This window comes from Aphelocoma coerulescens, chromosome 5 (genome assembly GCF_041296385.1).
Source record: "Aphelocoma coerulescens isolate FSJ_1873_10779 chromosome 5, UR_Acoe_1.0, whole genome shotgun sequence".
Lineage (NCBI taxonomy): Eukaryota > Metazoa > Chordata > Aves > Passeriformes > Corvidae > Aphelocoma > Aphelocoma coerulescens.
This window is the reverse complement of record NC_091019.1, coordinates 46,033,369-46,053,868: the sequence shown is the minus strand read 5'-3', so window position 1 is coordinate 46,053,868 and position 20,500 is coordinate 46,033,369. Positions and strand designations below refer to the sequence as shown.

Below are 20,500 nucleotides of genomic sequence, written 5' to 3'. Positions count from 1 at the left end.
TTAGTTGAGATGCATACAGAGTGCAAAAGTTCTCAGCAGAACAAAAATGGGGCTGATGAGAGAAGCCAAAAGGCTAAATATGCCAGGAAAATCCCCAAGTGACTGGCCGTCCCTGCATCTCTCTGAAGTGATGCACAAGATGTGATTATCCCAGTGTAGAAAAGAAGCAAATTGAACAGAGAACATATTCCAGATCCAGACAACTCTTTCCAGGTTAGGTTTAGCAAAAGTTATGCAGAAATCTGAGAAGGAAAAGAGCTTTGACTTGCCCATTATTCCACTCCAGCCAGGGCAATGTAGGGTGCTTTTTGGGCTCTCATTTCCATTTCACATAATGATAAAGCAGGTGGAACTGCTGAAGTGTGAGGTAAAAATTAGTTTCTAAAGTTTCACTGGCAACAGAATGTGGACTAGAGTAAAATGGTCTAGTTCATCTAACACTTGTAGCTGAAGTTGGGGGACTCTGATGCTGTCAACAACGAGACAGCAATCTGAGGAGGGAGGTTTGGAGTTCTCTGTGGTAACATACACTGTTGTGGAAGAACTCCACATATAAACAAGCACATGAAACACACATTCATTTTTCCTTTTAAATGAATCATTTGTGCCCTGGTGGGAATAAAAATTTGATACCTAAATAAGATCACACATTCAAATTCAGCCAGAAAGATACTCACGGGTTTATAAAAATGTAAAATAAAACAACAACAAAAAACCCCTTTGTTAGTAGAACTGAAATTCAACATGTTACCAGTGGGAGTAGCAAATGGAGTAGACTGTAGTAGGAGAAAGACAATGACTAAACTAGATTTTTATGCCAGACTACACACAGATGTATCAGAAATAAATGGTATATAATGCAGTTTTCAATACCAGGTTCAATTAACAATACAAGCAACCAACCATTCTTAATGTAATTTTCATTCAGAAAACATCCCTTTAACTGACCAACACAATGTAGTCTCTGAAGAGGGAAGTTTGTGACCTTTGCTACTATGAAGCGCTTCTTTCAGCAAAGACTGTGCAATCCAGACCTTGTGATGTCCAGCAGGAAGCAGGATGAAACCTGCCTTGGTAACTTACCACCAGCACTCCTTGAAGAACAGCCTTTCAGCTCAGCAAAAGTAACACTTACCTGGAATATGATTGACATCTGTCGAGGTGTGTTCATGGCAAGCAGAAGGGAGAAAAGGAAGAGAAAGAAAGAGAAGAGAAAAAAAAGCCATTAGAGATGCACACAGCAACTCAGTATCCTTGCATGGAAATCAATTTCATGCAAAACCAGAAGTAATTAGGTTTGTTTGAAGGCCACCCATTTGCATCCAAGCACGCCGCCATGCAAGGGAGGAGGCACTGGCTCCCTCTCCACTGTGCATGTAAAAGTGAATCCACCATCATATCTGTCCGGAGAGAGAGTTCCTGGAATCAGATAGAACCAAGCCATGTCAGTTCCTGTAAGAATATTGGTTAAAATATTCTACGTTTTTCACACACACAAATGCAAAAGAGAGAAACAAAGACCAACCTGCCTGCAGAAGGCTTCTGTAGCACATAAATTCAAGCAAGTTTCCAGAAAAATAGAAAAGAACCTGCTCCCCTTTTATAAGGGGCCATGTGAATTTATGACCAGGTATAAGACATATGACATAGTCCCAAAGTCTAGAAGAGAGCCCATTCCTTTTCATTCTTCTGCCTATCATTTCCCAAAAAACATCCTTCATTGCAGACAGTAGTAGAGGTGGGGGAGAAGGAGTGTGCCAGTGCTCTGCACATCCCACATGTTTTTCACAAGATGCTAAATTCAAAACAAATGTCATTTGGTACTTTTTCTCCCTGTGGCATAAGACCACTTCTCAGAATCAATCCCATAAATCTCAAAATAAATAAGTCCTTTAAACAGGGAGGAGCAAGACCATGTAGTGCACAGTATTGATAATAGAGAAGGTATATATTTGAATGGAGAGTCTGTTTTAGGCATAGCCCACCAATCACAGAAGTACTTTAAAAAAGGCTTCTCATAACTGGTGGAGGTATCACCATTCCAGTAAGGCTTCAGAGAGGTACAATAATGAGTTGGACTACAGATCCCAGACTACTTCTGCCACAAATCTAGGAGCATGACATACTGAGTGCACTGGCCTCACACTAAGGTCTAAGGCTGTATTCCCCTTCTCCAAATGCTCCCTCCAATTTCCAACAGTATTCCACCTTCCTGTCCAAACCCACTGTGTTCCTGTAAAAATGGTGCCACTTGTCCTCCTGAGACACTTGCAATTCAGTGGTGAGGGATTCCTGTGCATGCTGCTTTTTGTTTATCACTTCCTATTGCTTTCTGTTATCACTTTGTAATGGCTCCAAAACCATTTGAGGTAAAGTCTCTGTGGAACATCATACATATATCAAGCTGACCTTTCCTAAGGAGGCAACAACCCAAATAAAACAATGCACAAAGAGGGGAGGGACTGTGGCATCAGTTCCTTTAAATTCCCTAGCTTTTAATAACATATATGGCAGATCTGATGTGGATTATTTGCTGCCTTTCCTCTTTTAGCGCATAATTGTATCTAAGAACCAGTGTCTTGGTTTGCAAGCCTGGAAGGACACTAAGCACTGAAAGTTTACCTGAAAGTAATTACTTTTAGGTAGGAAAAGAAAATGAGTGTCAGGTAGCAATACATGCACTGAGGATGGAAATCAAAAGAAGATGATGGGGAGGCAGAAGGAAGAAGCAGACCCTTAAACACCACTCCAGAATGTGAACATGATGACAAAGACTTTACAAGTCCACTCCTAGGAGCAGTCTTGTGTTGATGTGCTGCTTGGGAAAAATCAGTGCCAGTTAGAGATGATCACGTATCTCGGAAGAGGTAGAAGTGATTACCATAAGGTACTGCAAATGTGTCTGATGATCCAGCATCCACTTGAAAATCTGTTCTAAGCAGGTAAAAAGTTCTAGACCCATGTTGTCCTCTCAGCCTCCCTGCACGCCTGACAGTGGAGCAGGCACAGCTGCAGCCCAGGCTACCAATAGGGGCCTGGAACAGCAGGCAGCCTCACCAGGGTGTCTGCTCCAGGAGGACATCTGTGGGATGGTTGGGGAATAAAAAGCATCAGCAGATAGGGCAAAGGAAAAAGCTTGCCAAGGGTTAGCAAGGGATAAACACATTAAGCAAGTAAGAGAAGAGGCAGTGGGCTGTAACTGATACACTGCTTGAAATAACACTCACTTAACTGTGAGAGAATTAAACAGGTCATGAAGCTGTTAAAAAGGGACACAATGAAAGGCTAAAAGCTAACATAAGCATCTCTAAAATGTAGTTTCTCAATGGTAAGCAATAGCAAGATTTATTTTTAACCTTTCTTTTTGTACCAATGTCCCTAAAGCAGGCATCCCCCATCCTGACTAATTAAACTCTTAGCTTTTTTTATTTGCTGTATCTTTTTTTGGAAAGTTTCCACCCAGCACAATTCCTGTATACACTAGGTGCACCACAAAATCACTGTTTGCATCTCTGTGACACTTTCACAGTGTTTACTTACATGGCAGCCCGGGTCATTAGTGTTACTTCCCATACTAAATGTAGAAGGAGTTTCTTGTATTGCAGACACCCCCCCATGTGGTATCTGCTGGCAAATGCTGATTTCCAAATGGTAAAACCACTTGCTTTTTAGTTTAAAACAACAAGAGAAAGCACTGCTTTCTTTGCAAAGACAAAAAAATTACATATAACCAGTCAGTCTTCACAAAAGACTCTACAATAAATAACACTGTGGTATACAAGTGAAACTGCCATGCAAGTCACAGAATCACAAAGCACAGAATATTCTGCATTAGAAGGGACCCACAGGGAGCATCAAGTCCAGCTCCTGGCCCTGAAGAGCACCATCCCCAAGAGTCACACCATGTGCCTGAGAGCATTGTCCAAACACTCCTTGAGGTCTGTCAGGCTTGGTGCTGTGACCAGTTCCTTGGGGAGCTTTTTTCCACCTGGGTGAAAAATCATTTTCTAATATCAAAGTCCCCATGGGAAATACCATCACACTTCTGCAGTGTGGCATGTGACTCCACTTCGGTTCACAATTAAAACTGTAGTTGCATATATCGACAAAAGGGACCCACCATACCCTGTGGCTGCTGGCTCCACAATTAGGAGACACCTAATGCCTCAAGAAAGGTAAACAACAGAGATGGCATATAGCTAGTGTGACCAGATTTGGGGAGCTGCAATGACTCTCCTTCAGATCCTGTCATCTGAGATGTTCTTTCAAATTCTATTTACATTTTTCTGGTTTGATTACAATAGGACTGTTTAAAACATGTCCCCACTGTCTTCCTCTTCCATTAGCGCTACCTTCCTCCACCTACACAGACCTCCTCCCTGCCACAGGGACTGAGGAGGTAGAATATTCCAATTAAGCAGGGAGCATGCAGAACCCATGGCTAACAAAAACATCCAGTGACCATGGGACTTACTGCCATGTAGATAGAGGTTTCTCCACTTCCTTCAGCTCAGAGCAGTTCAAACACAGAAAGGTCTGCCTCTTAACATAAGAGAAGGCAGAGTTTGCTTTATCCTATACACAAGAGTCCATTTATTGCTCCTTTGTAAAGGGCTGAGCCGCAAGCCAGTGCTGTTTGCTTTTGTTCTTTGATGATAATAGCTGTGTTGAAAGAGGGATCAGCAGGGCCACTGCCTTTGTCTGGTGCAGCCCCAGCCATCTGGGTGGGGTGGAAAGGAAGGAGGAGGATGAAGGGGAGCAGGAGGAACAAAGCAAACGTTATTATACCTCAGATCATTTCCATGCCTGTACGAGAAACATCTGAGATATTTTTCACTCTAACATTTTTAACACAAGGTTTAGCAAAAAAGGGAAGATCTCATGAGAGCACACCTCTCTCCAGCTGGAAGACAAGGACAGCACAAACTTTCTACATGCATCAGCCCTACAATACTCATCACCCTGACTTGAAAAGACCTACTTTCGTTTCCATCTCTGCAGTCCATTCAATCTGGTCCCCCGCTTTCATGTGCTGTAGGTACCTGTCTTCCGCCAGCTAAACTGATTGAATTCACAAGTCACAAACAAGCTGGCAGGCAGAAGCATCCTAGGCTAAGTGGAAATAAGCACTTAGAAGTGAATGGCACTAAAGTTCTCCAGCATTGCCCTCCAGCATCCTCTTGTTACTCTCTCTCTGAACACCAGTGTGTGGAGAGGACCAGGGAGCAGGCAGAAACTGGGGAGAGGAGGAGGAGGGTAAAAGCCATAAAACTTAGAGGCATTTTTTGTCATAGGAGACCCACTGCCAAATAAGAGGAAATCCAGCTTTTAGACACAAAAATTACCATATTCTGAAGCTTACTCAGATATTTACACCTCAAAAAGTAAATTTGGTTCTCACCATTCTGCAAATACAGAAAATGGATACGGGTAGAATTTCACTGACAGAAGCATGACTGGTTGGGAACTCAGTCACCTAATTTGACTTACATATATATATATATATATATATATATATACACACTATATATATATATAGTGTTCAGACCATAGATTGATGCATTTGTGGCAGTCAGTGAAATGATTCAAAAGATATATGATGAGCCAGCCTGGACTCCTGAAATGTGGTAGTAAGAGATGTTGGTGACTCAGAACTGGGTGATTTCCTCTTAACTGAGCTCTGGTGGAACATTTTAATAATATGAAGAGCTGCATTTTGACTCAGCTGGAAACTCCTCAAACTGGCAAAAGCAAAGTCTTCATTAATTTTATACTTCATCCAATAAAGTGTTAATTTCAGATGCTGATTTGGCAAGTGGTCTCATTCCATCCTAACCTGGTCTGTTATGGCACAGATAAATATATGATCCTACTTCACCTCCTACAGAGTCTTCCTCTTTCTCTTCAGTACACAGTGGTTGAAAACCATCAGGAAGGGTTACAGCAACTCAAAAACAAATAGCATTTCCATTGTATAAACACCTAACAACAATTTGCTTGGGTAAAGATGGGCTAAGTAATGAGATCAGCTCCAAGTATTAGCACATCCCTCGACACAGGGCTCACACTGGACACAGACACTTTGAAATTGTTGTATTTATGGTTAACTAAGTTAAAATATTGGCTCCATTGAATCCATAAAACAATTGAAAATTACTTTAAGAGTGTCACAATTTTCCTCCTTCATATTTCCTTAACATCTTTTGTCTTACAATGGTAGTAGGATGCGTCCCTGGTATCCTTCCACTGATTCCAATGGGATTAATTTGCTAAATACTTAATTTGCTAAATGTTTAGGATACTGAAACAAATCCAAGACCACTCCAGCCTATGATGTCTGTCACTGAGCAACACACTGGAATCATGAAGAACTTCACAGTACTAGCAGGTGTAGGTCTTATTGTCTCACTCCAGAAGAATAGGACCCTGTAATTTGTGTTAATGGAGTGTTGAACACTTCTGATTTTATTCAGTAGAGATAAGTGGTGACACATACACAAACAAGTTCATTACAATCAATTACATTTCTCTGTGTTCTTTGTCCTATGGGATCTCTTAGGCTGCCAGCCTCTTGGGAATAGTATTCACTTGATACGTTGCATAGAATTGCATACATTTGTGGTACTGTGCCTTTGCACAGCTAATACTTGGGATCCCAAAGCACTTATTAGCTGTGAATATAGGAATCATTCATCCAGTACTGAAAAGCAGCCAGCTCTGAAGTGAAAGAGACAGATGTTTAACAGCTTATAGGAACGCCACACAGCAGTTTAGCATGTCAGAGTTAGAACAACAAGAACTACTTAAAGAGGCAGAATGAAACTTGGCTGAGTCTACTAAAAGTGCTGTGTGATTTTAAAGCACTCATGATTTACATGAGGTGAAGGGATTTGATTTCAAAACTTATCTGATTTCAAATCTTATCTGAATTACAGTGATTTGAGGCCTCTAATGCTTTTCTCCATACCATGCACATTAATGTTGTGGGCAGCCTGCCCTCTCCATGGAGTCAAATGTGAGGTCGACTGACCTATGCCTGAGTATGTCACCCTCTAAAGCATAGGATATTTGAGTGGAGCGTTTATCTACTAAACAAAATCAACCCTTTGCCTTATGCTTTGCCCTCTCAGGTAACCAAGATGCTCAGGCAGAGTGTGTGCTCAAGCTAGCTGGGGAGACGTGCAAACCACTATGGTTTCACTACAGTTGCGTGGCCATAGAGACAAGGGCGTTCATATCAACATGGTATGGATTGATTAAGTATGCTTGCTGCTTTCAGAAAGCAATGCACAGAGTTATTTAGCTACAGTAAGAAAAAAATCTTAGAGAAATGAATTCCTAATAATCCCTCTAATTAACTCTGTATCATTACTATTCTTAGATAAAGTATGCTTGCTGATTTCATAGCTTTCAGTGAAAGTACCATCCTCTCCCACACATCCCAACAAATACGCTCATGTACATTCCGCAGGGCCCTGACTACATTGCTGGGGGGAAAGTCAATAGTTCTGTAGCCCACTACTAGCAAAAATCCAACTGGAATTTAATTACTCAGTGCCCTCCAAACAATCTGTTGATCTTTACTTAAGCTGCCCAGATACAGTGCCTGAGCACTCCAGGATAAAACTTCTTTATGTTTCATCCTAGGTGTCTGGGCACTGGACAAAATAGAGGATTTGCTCCCTACTATTTTGCACAACACCCTCACGCATCTACATGCGGCCAGTTATGTTCCCAGTCTTGTGGGAAACACAAAGATAGATTACTGTATAACTTCTGAAGGGCAGATGCAAACAGAAAAAAAGTGTCCTTCATATTCACCATAGATAGAATGAGAAGAAACTTATCATGATGAAAGGGAAGTTTTGGGTTAATGTCAGAAAAATTTGGTAGGAATAGGGTAGTGAGGCTCTGGAGTACTCTGGCTACTGAGAGCTTGCCAAAAGCATTGAAGATTATTAAGAAAAGTCTACACAAGTATTTCTTATTAATTTTTCAGATTCACCTGATCCTGTCTTGGAAAGAATAGTTGGTCCTTGTGACCTTTTTCTATGATTTTATTATTCTAATTCAAAACGCACTCTACCCAGACAATCCTGTCAGTAGCGTCTGCCAGGCATCATAAGTCAGCAGCTTCAGTAATGGAGCAGGGCAGATACCAAAGCCAAGCCTCTGACAGCAACCATGCACAGGTACTAAGGGAAGAGTCAAAGGAACTAAGAAAAATCACAGTATCATTATCGACAACTTCCAGCAATGAGACTGGTGGAGGTTGCATCATGATCAAAATGATGATCACACCTTGATGAACTTTTCCTTCAAGTGAAACTTGAATTTGTTGGGTCTCTTCTGTAACTAGAATTGATGTGGTGTACAACTGCTTTTCTTTGTTCATTTAAAACCTGCAACTGGGCATCCCCAAACTGTTGCTTTATAAAATACACGAATAAGCATTCTCTATTCAGTGTCACCACAGCATTCCTGATTATAAATATTTACCTCACCTCCTGCTCTAGCCACTTCTTTTCTAAACTGAAGAGTGCTGGTCCATCTATACCCTCTGCAGATGGCAGCTGTACTTTACCTATAGTGAAAAGACACCAAAGTTATCTACATCAAGACCAGTGTTGAAGTTTATCCTGGATTTAGTTGTACCAGGCCATTTGTATAACTAGCATATTTTAGCACAGGCCTAAACCCATCGAAAGTCCTTGCCTCTCCTAAGTACCAATCTGACCAAAACTCCAATGAGAACAAAGTTATTATTCTCATCAGAAACATGGACTGAGAAGTTTACGAGTAAGAAATGCAGACTGTGTTTGAACAAATCAGCCTAGGAGAATCTTACCGCTCTGGCAGTCTTTGTTCCTCACCAGAGGCTGGTGCAGATCCAGACCCCTTCTTCTCTTTCTGTTTAGCAGTATCATGCCTGCAGTCATATAACGAGCATTTATCTGCTAGAATTCACTTGAAATGCTTGGGCCAAGGACAAGCTCTAGCTCCTGTGTCCAGAGAACAAACAAAGTATGTTACAGAATAACAAGGGCGCTCTTGATAGCATGTGCCCACGTTAGGCACACACAGTACACTGTCTCCTCCACAAGCACTACCGTTTGTCATTCAGTGTTCCATGCAAACAGCAAACTGGCCATATGGTTCATTGTGTTACATACTGGAAATCACAAAGATTTTCCACCTAAGTGGCCACTCACAGGAGAAAGAAAAAAGGAATTAAATTACTTTCCAGCCTTTAGCTACAATATATAGCTCATTCAGATTTCTGTTCATGGTGAGAAAGTCTCACACACTTTGAAAAGCCTTTCAAAAACTATTTGCAAAAGAGTTACATTCCCATGGGCAGTTGCTTCCTCGTGTTTTAATTACAGTTGAAACTATCTTCCCATTACAAGCCAAATTTTCTCTTGACTTTAACAAGAACTAAATCAATTAATGTGACATTTCAGTGGCTGCATCATGTCATAGCAAGACTTATTCTTGTAAGCTGGAGGTGACTCACACAGGAGATCTTTGAGATACAGGAGTCAGAGTCTTTCCAATGGTCTTCTTGTTTTAATTGATATAGGCATCAAGAAAGGATGGCCACTGGATGAATGTCTCTAAATTAAATACTCTCCCTTCCAGGAATACCTTCCCTGGATTCACCAACATAGCTACTTCTTCTCTGACCTCTTGGATCCAGCAAAAGCAGTACTGCTAGAAGGTTATCAGAACATAAAGACAATCAAGAGCTTGATGATGCTGATGCACAACAGTGGACTTTCTTAAGATGACCACCATGAAAATTAACCTATTTTTGAGCAGTCTTGTAACTTACACCAAAAAGTGAACTAACCATATGACCCAAGAAGCTAAAACTAGTTTCACCACTGGCAGTGAATCTGCAATCTGCTCAGGGCACTGAAACCAGGCCCATGGTGTTTCAACCTTATCTACATCACCTGCAAGGCTGACACAGAGACTGGAAACCCAGGAATTACCCACTGTATGCCACAGAAAGAAAGTACCTTTCCTCCTGTTGAGGAAGAACCTGCACACATGCTAAGTATTTTCAGCTTTGTCCTGTTCTCAGAACATCACCATGACAGCTACAAAAGGCATTTACTACTGCCAAATCCATTGCAAATTGTGTTGCCTCTATTCCTTTCTTATCATCTAAAAAATGATGGATAGAAATGAACTTTGGGCATATTTCCTATGACATATACATCAGTGAGAATATTCAATAAACAGTAACACAAAGAACAGAAAAAGGAGTTAACACCAAGAGATTTGGGGGGGGGGGAAAGTGACAAGTAAGCAGAGAAGAGTTTGTTAAGCCTATGAAATGGCTCAAGTTATAATCTATTTGCTGTACCCAGTCTTGGAATTAATAAAACAAATCCCTCGATATGTCTGACAGAGTTATTAGAGAATGTTAATATTCCTCTCAGAGCAATCTGAAGAGGTGAAGCTGGAGTCACAGAATGCTGTGACTAGCCTAGTCAGGCAAAGGTGGAGGGAGAAGAAGAGGGTCCCTTCTTCAAAGCCCCCTGACTCACACTGTCAGCATTGCTTATTCCTGTCCAGCCTACTCTGGAAAGTGTCAGAGGCTGTAGAACAAGAGGCAAAGATACAGAGAGGAAAACTCCTCATCCCCACTTCTCAATCTTACATGAGGCAGGAAGAGAGACACTGTGCCACTGCCTGAGCCCTGGGATGCCTGAGCCCTTCCCTGCTCACAGCAGGCTGGGGTGTCAGGTCATAGCAGGGAAGACATCCTACATCACTGGTCTCAGAGGCCACCACCTGAGCTCTGAAGAAGAAGCAGCTCCTGCAGACTTGGAGGGCAAGGAATATTCATTTACCTGGTTACAACTGGCACTTATTACTGCCATATGCCAACACTCTTTGTGCTGCATCACAGCATCCCAAAGCACAAATGCCATATTACATCCACCTGCAAGGCACACAGTTTCCCGGAAAAATCAAGAGGTGACATTTTCTGCATTAAAAGAGACCTCTAGCAGGCTCCACCCAGTTGCCCAGTTATTGTATTGTCAGTATCATGGTACCTCTTTGTTGGAAGGGCTAAGGAGAATTATTAGCATTTCACCACTGAATCCATATCCTGTAATGTTACACACCTCGCCAACATTTCTGAGAATGTACACCTGTTCTCGAAAAACAGAGCAAGGAGGAGGGATAAAACTCTTCACTGTCTTTCTCAGTACCGATTATAGCTATCAAATCTAGGTTTATTACAGGATTTAGACAACATTAGTTTGGAACTCAGTTCTGTATTGGGAGCCTTGCAGAAAACATCATATTCAAGGAGTCAGTGAACTTGACCAGACCATGTCTCTTGTGTTGATCCTTCAGAAGCCCATACAGCAGCAGCAGCAGTCACTTCACGGGCCTGCTGGAGTGCCCTGTGCCAACCTGTGTTTGGGGTGTTACAACAGAAATAATACCCTAACCCATCAGGAAAAGACAAGTGATTCTGTTTGCTACACAAAATAAAAGGCACTACAGCATGGGAAGGAGGAGGAAAATCCATTCACCGTGGATGATATCCAATGTCCATTTGATGGAGTGTGAAAGCAGGACTCCAAGCCTCTGCACTGACAGAAAATTTACTCATTATCTATATTCTTCTTTTTATTATCTCTTATTACAATGTCTATTTTATTACACCATTTGTTTTTGAGTCTTCTTATTTAGATCTAGAAAAATCCCTGCACACTATCTCTCACACAGCCACTCCCCAGCATTAAGGGAGAGACTCGTCAAGAAAGGCTGGCACAGCTCTGGTTAGCCACCTGGTGCTGTCAGGTGTTAAGATTTGTGCTTCAGTAGGTCTCTTTGCCAAGGTGTTAAGATTTGTGCTTCAGTAGGTCTCTTTGCCAAGGAACCACTCACAGTCTCCTGTTCTAAACACTCATCTCCCTGAACTGTCTACTGATTTGAAAATAAAGACCATTGTCTTGAAACTTACTTGCTATCTATAATGCACTAAGCATGCTTCTAGATTTGGTGTATCAACTAATTATTGATTTGCTCACTCCAATTCCAATTAGGATGGAGTTCCAGTGTGCCTGAAAAGTGAGAACTCCATTTATTACACATAAAAATACATAGTGCATGCTCCTCCAACTTACAATAATCATCCTAAACACAGCAATAAGTAATGAGAAGAAGAAATGCATCTTCTTTTCCTCTCCTTTCTTACATATATGCTTCTCTCCTTACACTTACATATAATTTTTAGAGTATGTGTTAATGGGTTTTATATTCCATGTTATTGCTGTATTCGCTGCTGCAATAGATATATTTAAATTAAACAGAAGTCATCAGGAGGTTCTATTGGAAGCATTTGCCTTGTTTATTGTTGAAAGGCACTGCTTGGAAAAGAGTAACTGCTGACTTCAGTAAATGTGAAACATAATGACGGGAAACAGCTGCATTCTGCATCTTTCAAAATGCTAAATTTTCTTGTGTGATTGTCTAAATGTAAACCTGCAGCCTGCAGCAGAATCTATGCAGATGCAGGCCCAAGTGCATAATCACAGGACCTCATACCCACTGAATTCAGCAGATGTCTCTCTTCATTGAATGGACTAGGCCCAGGCCACTAAAATTACCAGCACTCAAACACAGAAAATAAAAATGGTTTGTTTTTTCTTTTGATTAATGTGTTAATATTATACGCATAAGCTCACACCCAGAAAAACAGAAAACACAGAGGGTGGAGGAAAAAGGTGTGATCTTTTTGGTACTAACAAATAATGGTTTAAAATTTACTAGTAAATAATAGTTTAAAATCTCTACTATTTTTAAATCTGTGAAAGAGTGTATGCAATAAATAGCTTCCATGCTTGTTATCTCATATTTGTTATAAAAAAGACACTGCTGAACAGTATGAAGCCTCCAAGCCGCCAGTTGAAATCCACTGTAAGTCAATGAAGATTCGAAGTTATTCCCAGCTAGCAGTCTTTTCATAACCTAAGTGGAAACAGGTGAATAGACCCTTCAGTTCATCTCCTGGCTGATTTCTGAATCCAGAAAATCCACCATCAATAACCGGCTTCCAACAGTACACAAACGTGCTGAGCACTGTATCAACTGAGAGAGTACAACCCCAATACAACCCCCCTCTTCCCAGCAAGAAGAGGGCCAAACACAGTGTCAAACACTGGCACTGATACCTTATCTGGGTGTCAAGCACAGAAATAATGCAATTTAGTCTCTTGTTTCTAAATGCAATCCCTCTGCAGAAAATTTCCACCAGATGCTTGTTACATGAGTAAAAGCCAGGAACTGTCCTTACTCACCAGCCAGGATCCAGCTCTATGCATTCATGCACTAAAAGCATGGAAAAGGAAGGTGTTAGAATCTGCAGCACACATCAGGCTGTGCCCGAGTGTTTGTACCTCTATGTCTGATGAGGTCAAAGAGAACCACAGCCCTCTCTTATTCCCTGAGCATTGCAGGGTCTGTAACTGCAGCCTGAACCAGGAAAAGCCATTCAGCTTACTCTGATTACATCTTACAGAGCCTCATTCACTGCCAGGTGAGTAATCAGTCCCACACTTAAAGAGCTAATAAAAACTTCCTTCACTAGGAAGACACTGCCCTGAAAAAAAAACAATAGCAATTAGGGAGAAGAGATGCAATTCATCTTTGGATTTCAGCAATAGTCATAAGCACTATTGCTGAGGGATTTGGAAGAGAGATGGTACCTTCTTTTCTATGCCTTCTAATTACTAAGAGGGTAATATCTCTTCTCTGTTCTTCAGGAATATGTCAGTAGAGATCCCACTGGAAATTGCTGGTAAGCAGTAGCCTTCCAGGACTGTAGGAGAAAAGTATTTTAGCTACATCAAGGAGTGATTGGAGGACAGTATTCCTGAAATGGCATCTGACCTAGCTGTATTTTCAAAGAAATAATGTGTAAGGAGATTAATAATTTTGATTATTCTGTATTGTCACCTCACAGAATGGTACAGAAAGAAGTACTAACACGGGATTTTGAGTTCACAGAGTTGCAAAGTAGTTGAGGTTTGAAGGGATGTCTCACAACCATCTCTTCTGACTGCCCAAATCCCTTAGGTCAAAATAGACCAAATTGCTCAGGACTTTCACTAGTCAGGTTTTTACTGTATTAAAATATGGAGGACCTTATGACAGCTGATGAAGTGAGCCTGGATATGCAAAACAGCGCATGCATTTAAAGAGTGCTGATAAGACCTGGTATGCATTCACTCACAATGGAAGAAGGAAGGAGGAGTGGGGGGCATTTAGACATCTAGACTAGTATGACAACCCAAACACTGTCATTTGGTAAAAGATGATCAGGTAAATCACTGTCTTGCACCACCTAAGCTTGGGTATAGGCAGCACACATAGGGAAGTAATAGAAAACTACACGGTTGCAAAATTAAGGCAATAGGAACCTAGCACAGGCAGTATATAGAGAACCAGATGAAGCACTTGGTACCTTCCCTTGTGAACAAGTTGGTCATGGAATATTTGTATTAGGAAAATGTACAGAAGAAGATTTAAAAGGACTTTTTTCAGCAGCCACCAGTTGCTGGGTATCAAAAGTGTGGTGAGGAAGCTTGCCAGATTGGAGGTATAGAGAAACAGGATTAATACTCAATCCAGATCCTGATGATTTCCCAGTGAGAGAACAATTGAGTGCATCTTCTGCGCTGTTTATATAATGTAATATTTTATGGATATCTTGCTTATCAGCCATGCCACAACAGAACCCTCTAAAATAAGCAGAAACACTATGTAGACCAGCCCTGACAACTTTCTAATGTAGATTCATCTCCTTCCTAGAGCACACCACTCACCACTGCAGATAGCTCAAATGGCTATCTGCACCTTACAGTGATATTGCCCTGGAATAGTCATGACCATTGTCACTGCAGGGCAGATAAGGAATATCCTTTTTCTCCACGATTAGCCATAAGACATTGAGGTAAAAACATGTGATGCCATTGCTTTCTGGTGCCTAGACAGAATATGTTGACCTTGGTCATGCTCTAGAAGGCCAGAGGTGAACTCTAATAAATAGCATCAGTTCTGCACACCATCATTTGAGAAGCACCAATTCCTTCTCACCAGCATAATACAGTTTCAACCCTAGAGAAAAAGAAGCTATCCAAGAGGAGGATATTGCCTATCAGCCATAATGTCTATGAACTTAATTGCTTCCTATGAGTGAAAGAGAAACTGTTGTAGTTTCTATCTACCAGGGAAGTGGAACACTCTTCTACTCCAAATGCTGAATGCTTGACGAACCCTTTACAATAACATGAAGAGTAAGGTAAAAAAAAAAAAAAAATAGGCCTTGTATTAGGAACACTGAGCTCAACAGGATCACTCCAAGGTATATCCCACAGACTGGGAAATGGTACCAAAGAACTGTCTTGAGCCAGTCTTGAGCTTGGTGAGGTCAGAGAATAAAGACCCTCTTCACTAGTCTATACCTCAGACAGAAGACAGCATGTATGCATCTGCTGGGTTCATTCAGACCCAGAAGAGGGAAACAACCTCCCTTTATTATTTGGCATAATGGAGCATGAGCAAAAGCCACTTCTTCACTCCTACATAGTCTCTTAAATGACTCACAAAGAAAGCAACGCCCACTTCTACTGGGGCAAGCTTTCTTAGGAGTGACACCGGGGAAAAGAATGGGGGAAAAAAGATATAAAAGATTAAACTGGTCAAGTAGTTACAGCCATATTGAATTTACAAAAGAGGATGAGTCTGTCTCCAAAGATTTATTCACTAAACTCTGGAAGTACTCCTAATCACCACTGCAAATTTGCAGGTGTATAATGTGTGTGGGCTGTATTATCAAGGAAGAAGACAACTCTTATCCTCCAATATCTCACTAAGCTTTAGGTTGGTAAGAAAGTTAAATCTATTGACCATTCACTGCAATTCAATGATAAAATGCAAAACCCTAGAAAGGACAAGTTGGGCCTTCTTATGTTTCAGAACACTCAGTTCTGTCCTGAATTACAGCTATGAGGTCTCAAGTGAGCATTAGTACTGCTTTGTCACTAGGTTTTACTCTTCACAGTCTTCCTCCACACCAGTAGGGAAAGACATTTTCCATTGTCTCAAATGCAATGAACACCACCTTTTTACTGACTCCAGATCACTCAGCAGTGCACAGTCTCATGGCACATAGAGTATCACTGGTTTGCTGGATACTGGCCAACTTTAGGATATTCCTGTCAAGGTCTGAGGCAGGACTTTTGCAATCATCTTAGAAAATACAGGACTTGGCTCCACTACCAGTGATGACCAAGACAGCCTTGGTGCTGCTGTGTCAGACCATGAGTGACACCAACCCTGGCTGTTGCCTGCTATAGTTTCCACATCAGTCTTCCCTTTCCTGTCTGCTACAGCAGGCACTGAATGAAGCCACCTCATTTGGGAGCAGGAGACCAGAGCTTATCTCCAGCAGGACCTTCAAAAACTGCTCCAGCAGATGGAGCTTTTACCTCACGTCTTGCAATTTACACAGTTTTGTGGAGAATGACAAGTTGGGCATCTGCTCCTTTCTGAAATTCCCACACACAGAAGAGAAGCCTGTTGTGTTCATCCCATATAATGATTAACCCTGGAAAATATAGAGCTCTTAAAACTGGCAGGGTTTTGAATCCAGAGGGGTCAGGAGGAGTCAGTTCAGACAGATGGTCTTGGAGATAAGAGAGATGAGTATTTTCTCAGAAGTTAGTTTAGTTTGAGTGCATTAGCAATGTTCCACTATCTAGTTCTCTGTCCTAAGTCCTGGAGGGAAATGGAAGAAGGTCACACCACCTTTACATCATCCTATTAAAGGAAAGGGAGACTCAAAGTTCCTACATCTCTTCTAATTTCATTCATGAGGAATGTGTAGGCCAAATAGGATCCATATCTAGATCTGAAGATCTAGAAGACTTCACTCCCCAAAGCCAAGAGTAGAGGAATGAGAAAAAAAGGAAGACTGTTGTAGAAATAGGAAGATTCATGCATCACTGCATTCTTCTTTTACCTAGCGAAGTTCTTGGGACACATTTGACAAGGGCTAGGAAGGTGTGAAGAGTGCGCTCTGGTATCAGGTGGCAAATTCCAGCAAGGGAATCAGATATCAAAAGGAGGGAGGTTTAGACAATGTTCAAGGAAGAGATCCTCAAAGATGTGGACATTCCACTTAGCTGAAGACAAATACTAGAATGCAAATGTGGAAATACAGCTTTATCCTCCAACGGAGTGCCTTGAAAGCTGATCAGCTTTCCATGCTTGGACAGCTTTCCCACTACAAACACACAGCAGGACTGGGTTTTCCCTTGCTGACTTGCTTTCTTTTTCTCCAGTTGCAAAGCCCAACCCCCAGCCTCCCGTAGCTTTGCCTCAGAAAGACAGCTTTGCCCCCCAGTGCCAGCACACAAAAGCCGGCCTGGCAAGTCACAACCAGGAGGCTCTTCCCCTGCTAGCCATGATCATCTTGACAGTTCTGCTTTCTCCTCACATCATCTGTCATCTCTCTCACTGCATGTCCCTTCCCTGAAATCAGCTTCCTCCATCCACCACTTTAGGGTTGGGGGCAAGAAGAATGAAGATCAACGCCAAAGTCAGAGCACTTACTCCTTCCTTCCTTATCCCACTAGAGTAATAAGGCAAACAGAGCCAGGGGCAGGCCTGGATGGGACAATCAGGCTGGAGGAAAAGCTGTGAAAAGCAGCAGAACCATAAGCAGCTACAAAAATCAGCTCGTACTTCTGCTCTGAGAAAGGAACAGCTGGAGTGTTGATGTTTAGGTGTGTTTTGGCTTAGGAAAGACTGACAGAAAGATTTAATGAAAAGATCCACATAGTCACAGGTCTGCACATCACTCTCCAGGCATCCATCATGGAGATAATAGCTCTACAATTACAACTGAGTCTGGACTGGCCACTTGCTTTTCTGTGAGTATCTTGGGATCCAGTTTGACAGCGCTACCAACAAATGTCACTCCTGATCTTGGGATTGCCTGTTAGTTTAGATCTGTTTCCTTCTGGCCTAGTTCTGATGGTGAGTTTTACTACAGACATAAAGGAATCCCAGTGATGTGGTTCTTCACAGCATCAACAAATAAATTGTTGTGTACTGCACTAAAATAATTCATACATAGTGCTTACAGCTTTAAATAATTTAATTTAAACAGCTTCCATAATAAATACCAGTCTGAACTGTTAGTTACCCCTGAGCAGAAGAGTTCTACTCATACTCCTGTATGCTGTGCAGGAAAACAGAGTATCTGCTGGAGGACAGCATGGTTAAATGCAGTTTACCACAATTACATAGAAAATAAGAGAGCATTTTTGGGCTAAAGAATATCTACTCATGTTTTCTCATTATGCTATTGTTTCCAACATAAGCACAAGGTCATCATGCTCCATCTGCCACCATCTTCATTCCACGCTGAACTTGCTGCTCACTTGGGTAACTGTTCTTTGCCAGGCAACTTTGTTTTCAAGGGTAACATTAGAAATGGAGCATACTGGAACCATTTTCAGTGTCTAAAGAAGAGATTTTTGGGGAACAAACACAGAAGAAAGAACTCTTAAAAAAATTTTTTTTAAGCTGCTCAAAGAGAGTAGAGATAATAAAAGTAAAGGCTTTTCAGGAATCCATTTTTCCATGTGATTTTCTCTCTGCTCATGATTGGACAGGTGTACCCTTTGCTGGGTAAAAAAACTGGATGGCCAAGACCCAAGAGTGGCGGTAAATGGAGTTACATCCAGCTGGTGACCAGTCACAAGTAGGGCTCACCAAGTATTGGGACCAGTTCTCTTTAGTATCTATATCAATGATATGGATGAGGGGATCAAGTGTAGCCTTACTTTGCAGAAGACACTAAGTTGGGTGGGAGTGTTGATCTGCTGGAGGGTGGGAAGGATCTGCAGGGAAATCTGGACAGGGTGGATTGATGGGCTGAGGCCAGCGGTATGAGGTTCAACAAGGCCAAGTGTCAGGTCCTGCATCTGGATCACAACCACCCACTCATCACGACACACTGGAGGAAGAGTGGTCGGAAAGCAGCACAGAGGAAAAGGACCTGGGGGTGTTGGTTCACAGTAGCTGAACAGGAGCCAGCATGTGCCCAGGTGGCCAAGAAGACGAGTGGCATCCTGGCCTGTATCAGCAACAGTGTGGCCAGCAGGACCAGGGCAGTGATTGTCCCCCATATTCAATACTGGTGAGGCCACACCTCAAGTGCTGTGTTCAGGTCTGGGCCCCTCATTACAAGAAGGACACTGAGGTGCTGCAGCGTGTCCAGAGAACAGAGCTGGTGAAGGGTCTGGAGAGTAATTCTTAGGAGAAGCAGCTGAGGGAGCTGGGGAAGAGGAAAAGCCTGTAGAAGAGGAAGTTCAGGTGAGACCTTATGCCTCTCTACAACATCCTGAAAGTAGATTGGGGCTAGGGGAGGATCAGCCTCTTCTCTCAAGTAACAAGTGATAGGATGAAAGGACATAGTCTCAAGTTGTGACAGGGGACATTCAGGTTGGATATTAGGAAAAATTTCTTTACAGAAAGGGTTGCCAAGCAGTTTCCAAGTGGAACAGGCTTCCCAGGAAAGTGGTTGAGTCACCATCGCTTGGAGGTATTTAAAAAAATGTGTAGAAGTAGCACTTAATGGTAGGTTAACAGTTGAACTTGGTGATTTTAAATGTCTTTTCCAACCTAAATGATTCTACGAAAATAACCACAAAACAAAAACGTCAAATCGAAAACTCTTCTTCATCACATATGAACAACCTTCTATACAACCAGTTCTATTCAGCTGGAAGTTCAGCACGAAAGAGTCCTGCCTTCAGTGGTCCATTGGAGCCACTTCACTCTGGAACAAAGTTTCCAGTAAAATTTACTGTTTCTATGGACAATGAAGGCTAGACAGGAAGAGAAGGTTACATAAGAGCAGGTTTGCAGATGACCTTTGCAGGTTTGAAGATGACCTTTGCAGGTTTGCAGAGATTCAGAAGGGAGGGGATATATAAAACCACAATACACTTTCCCCTATCACCTTCTATCCAAGGGTATGTTCAGTAAAGTATTAATGCTTCATTTTTGTATTTAAAGTGAAATCACAAACCTTTCTCTATTGGAAACATTTAGAGGAACTGGATCCTGTCTTGAAAAGTTGTATCAGAGCATGCACAAACCACAGATGGGAAAAACCACCTAAAACTTTCATTGCTACAAGTCTATTTTTCCTCATTACTAACTCCAAAAAAACACTAAACAGGGGAATCCATAAAGCATAGCCCAAGTAGTGCTGCCTACTGGCACGAGGTACAGAACAAGGTGGTTCAAGGTGGTTTCAGCTGACAAAATTATGAGACAACAGTCCCAAAGGCAGAACTTCTTGGTTATGGAAAATCCAATTCACCAAGAAGAATAAAAAGAGGTATTTCTTTGAATTTCAACTGAAATTTTACAAGAATCCCTAAAATCC

At 41.7% G+C, this 20,500-nt stretch overlaps 1 protein-coding gene across 18 annotated transcripts in view; it reads right to left on the bottom strand.

Moving 5' to 3' along the window:
* NRXN3 (neurexin 3) overlaps positions 1-20,500 on the bottom strand; it is a 982,949-nt gene that overhangs the window by 895,013 nt on the left and 67,436 nt on the right. For 16 of the 18 annotated variants that reach the window (XM_069017992.1, XM_069017994.1, XM_069017995.1 and 13 more), the window contains one exon: positions 1,136-1,153. In XM_069017992.1, coding sequence (XP_068874093.1) covers positions 1,136-1,153 — 18 coding nt within the window. Of the gene's footprint in view, positions 1-1,135; positions 1,154-13,331; positions 13,502-20,500 lie in introns of those variants that run through there. The other 2 variants (XM_069017997.1, XM_069018000.1) reach the window with 2 other exon arrangements.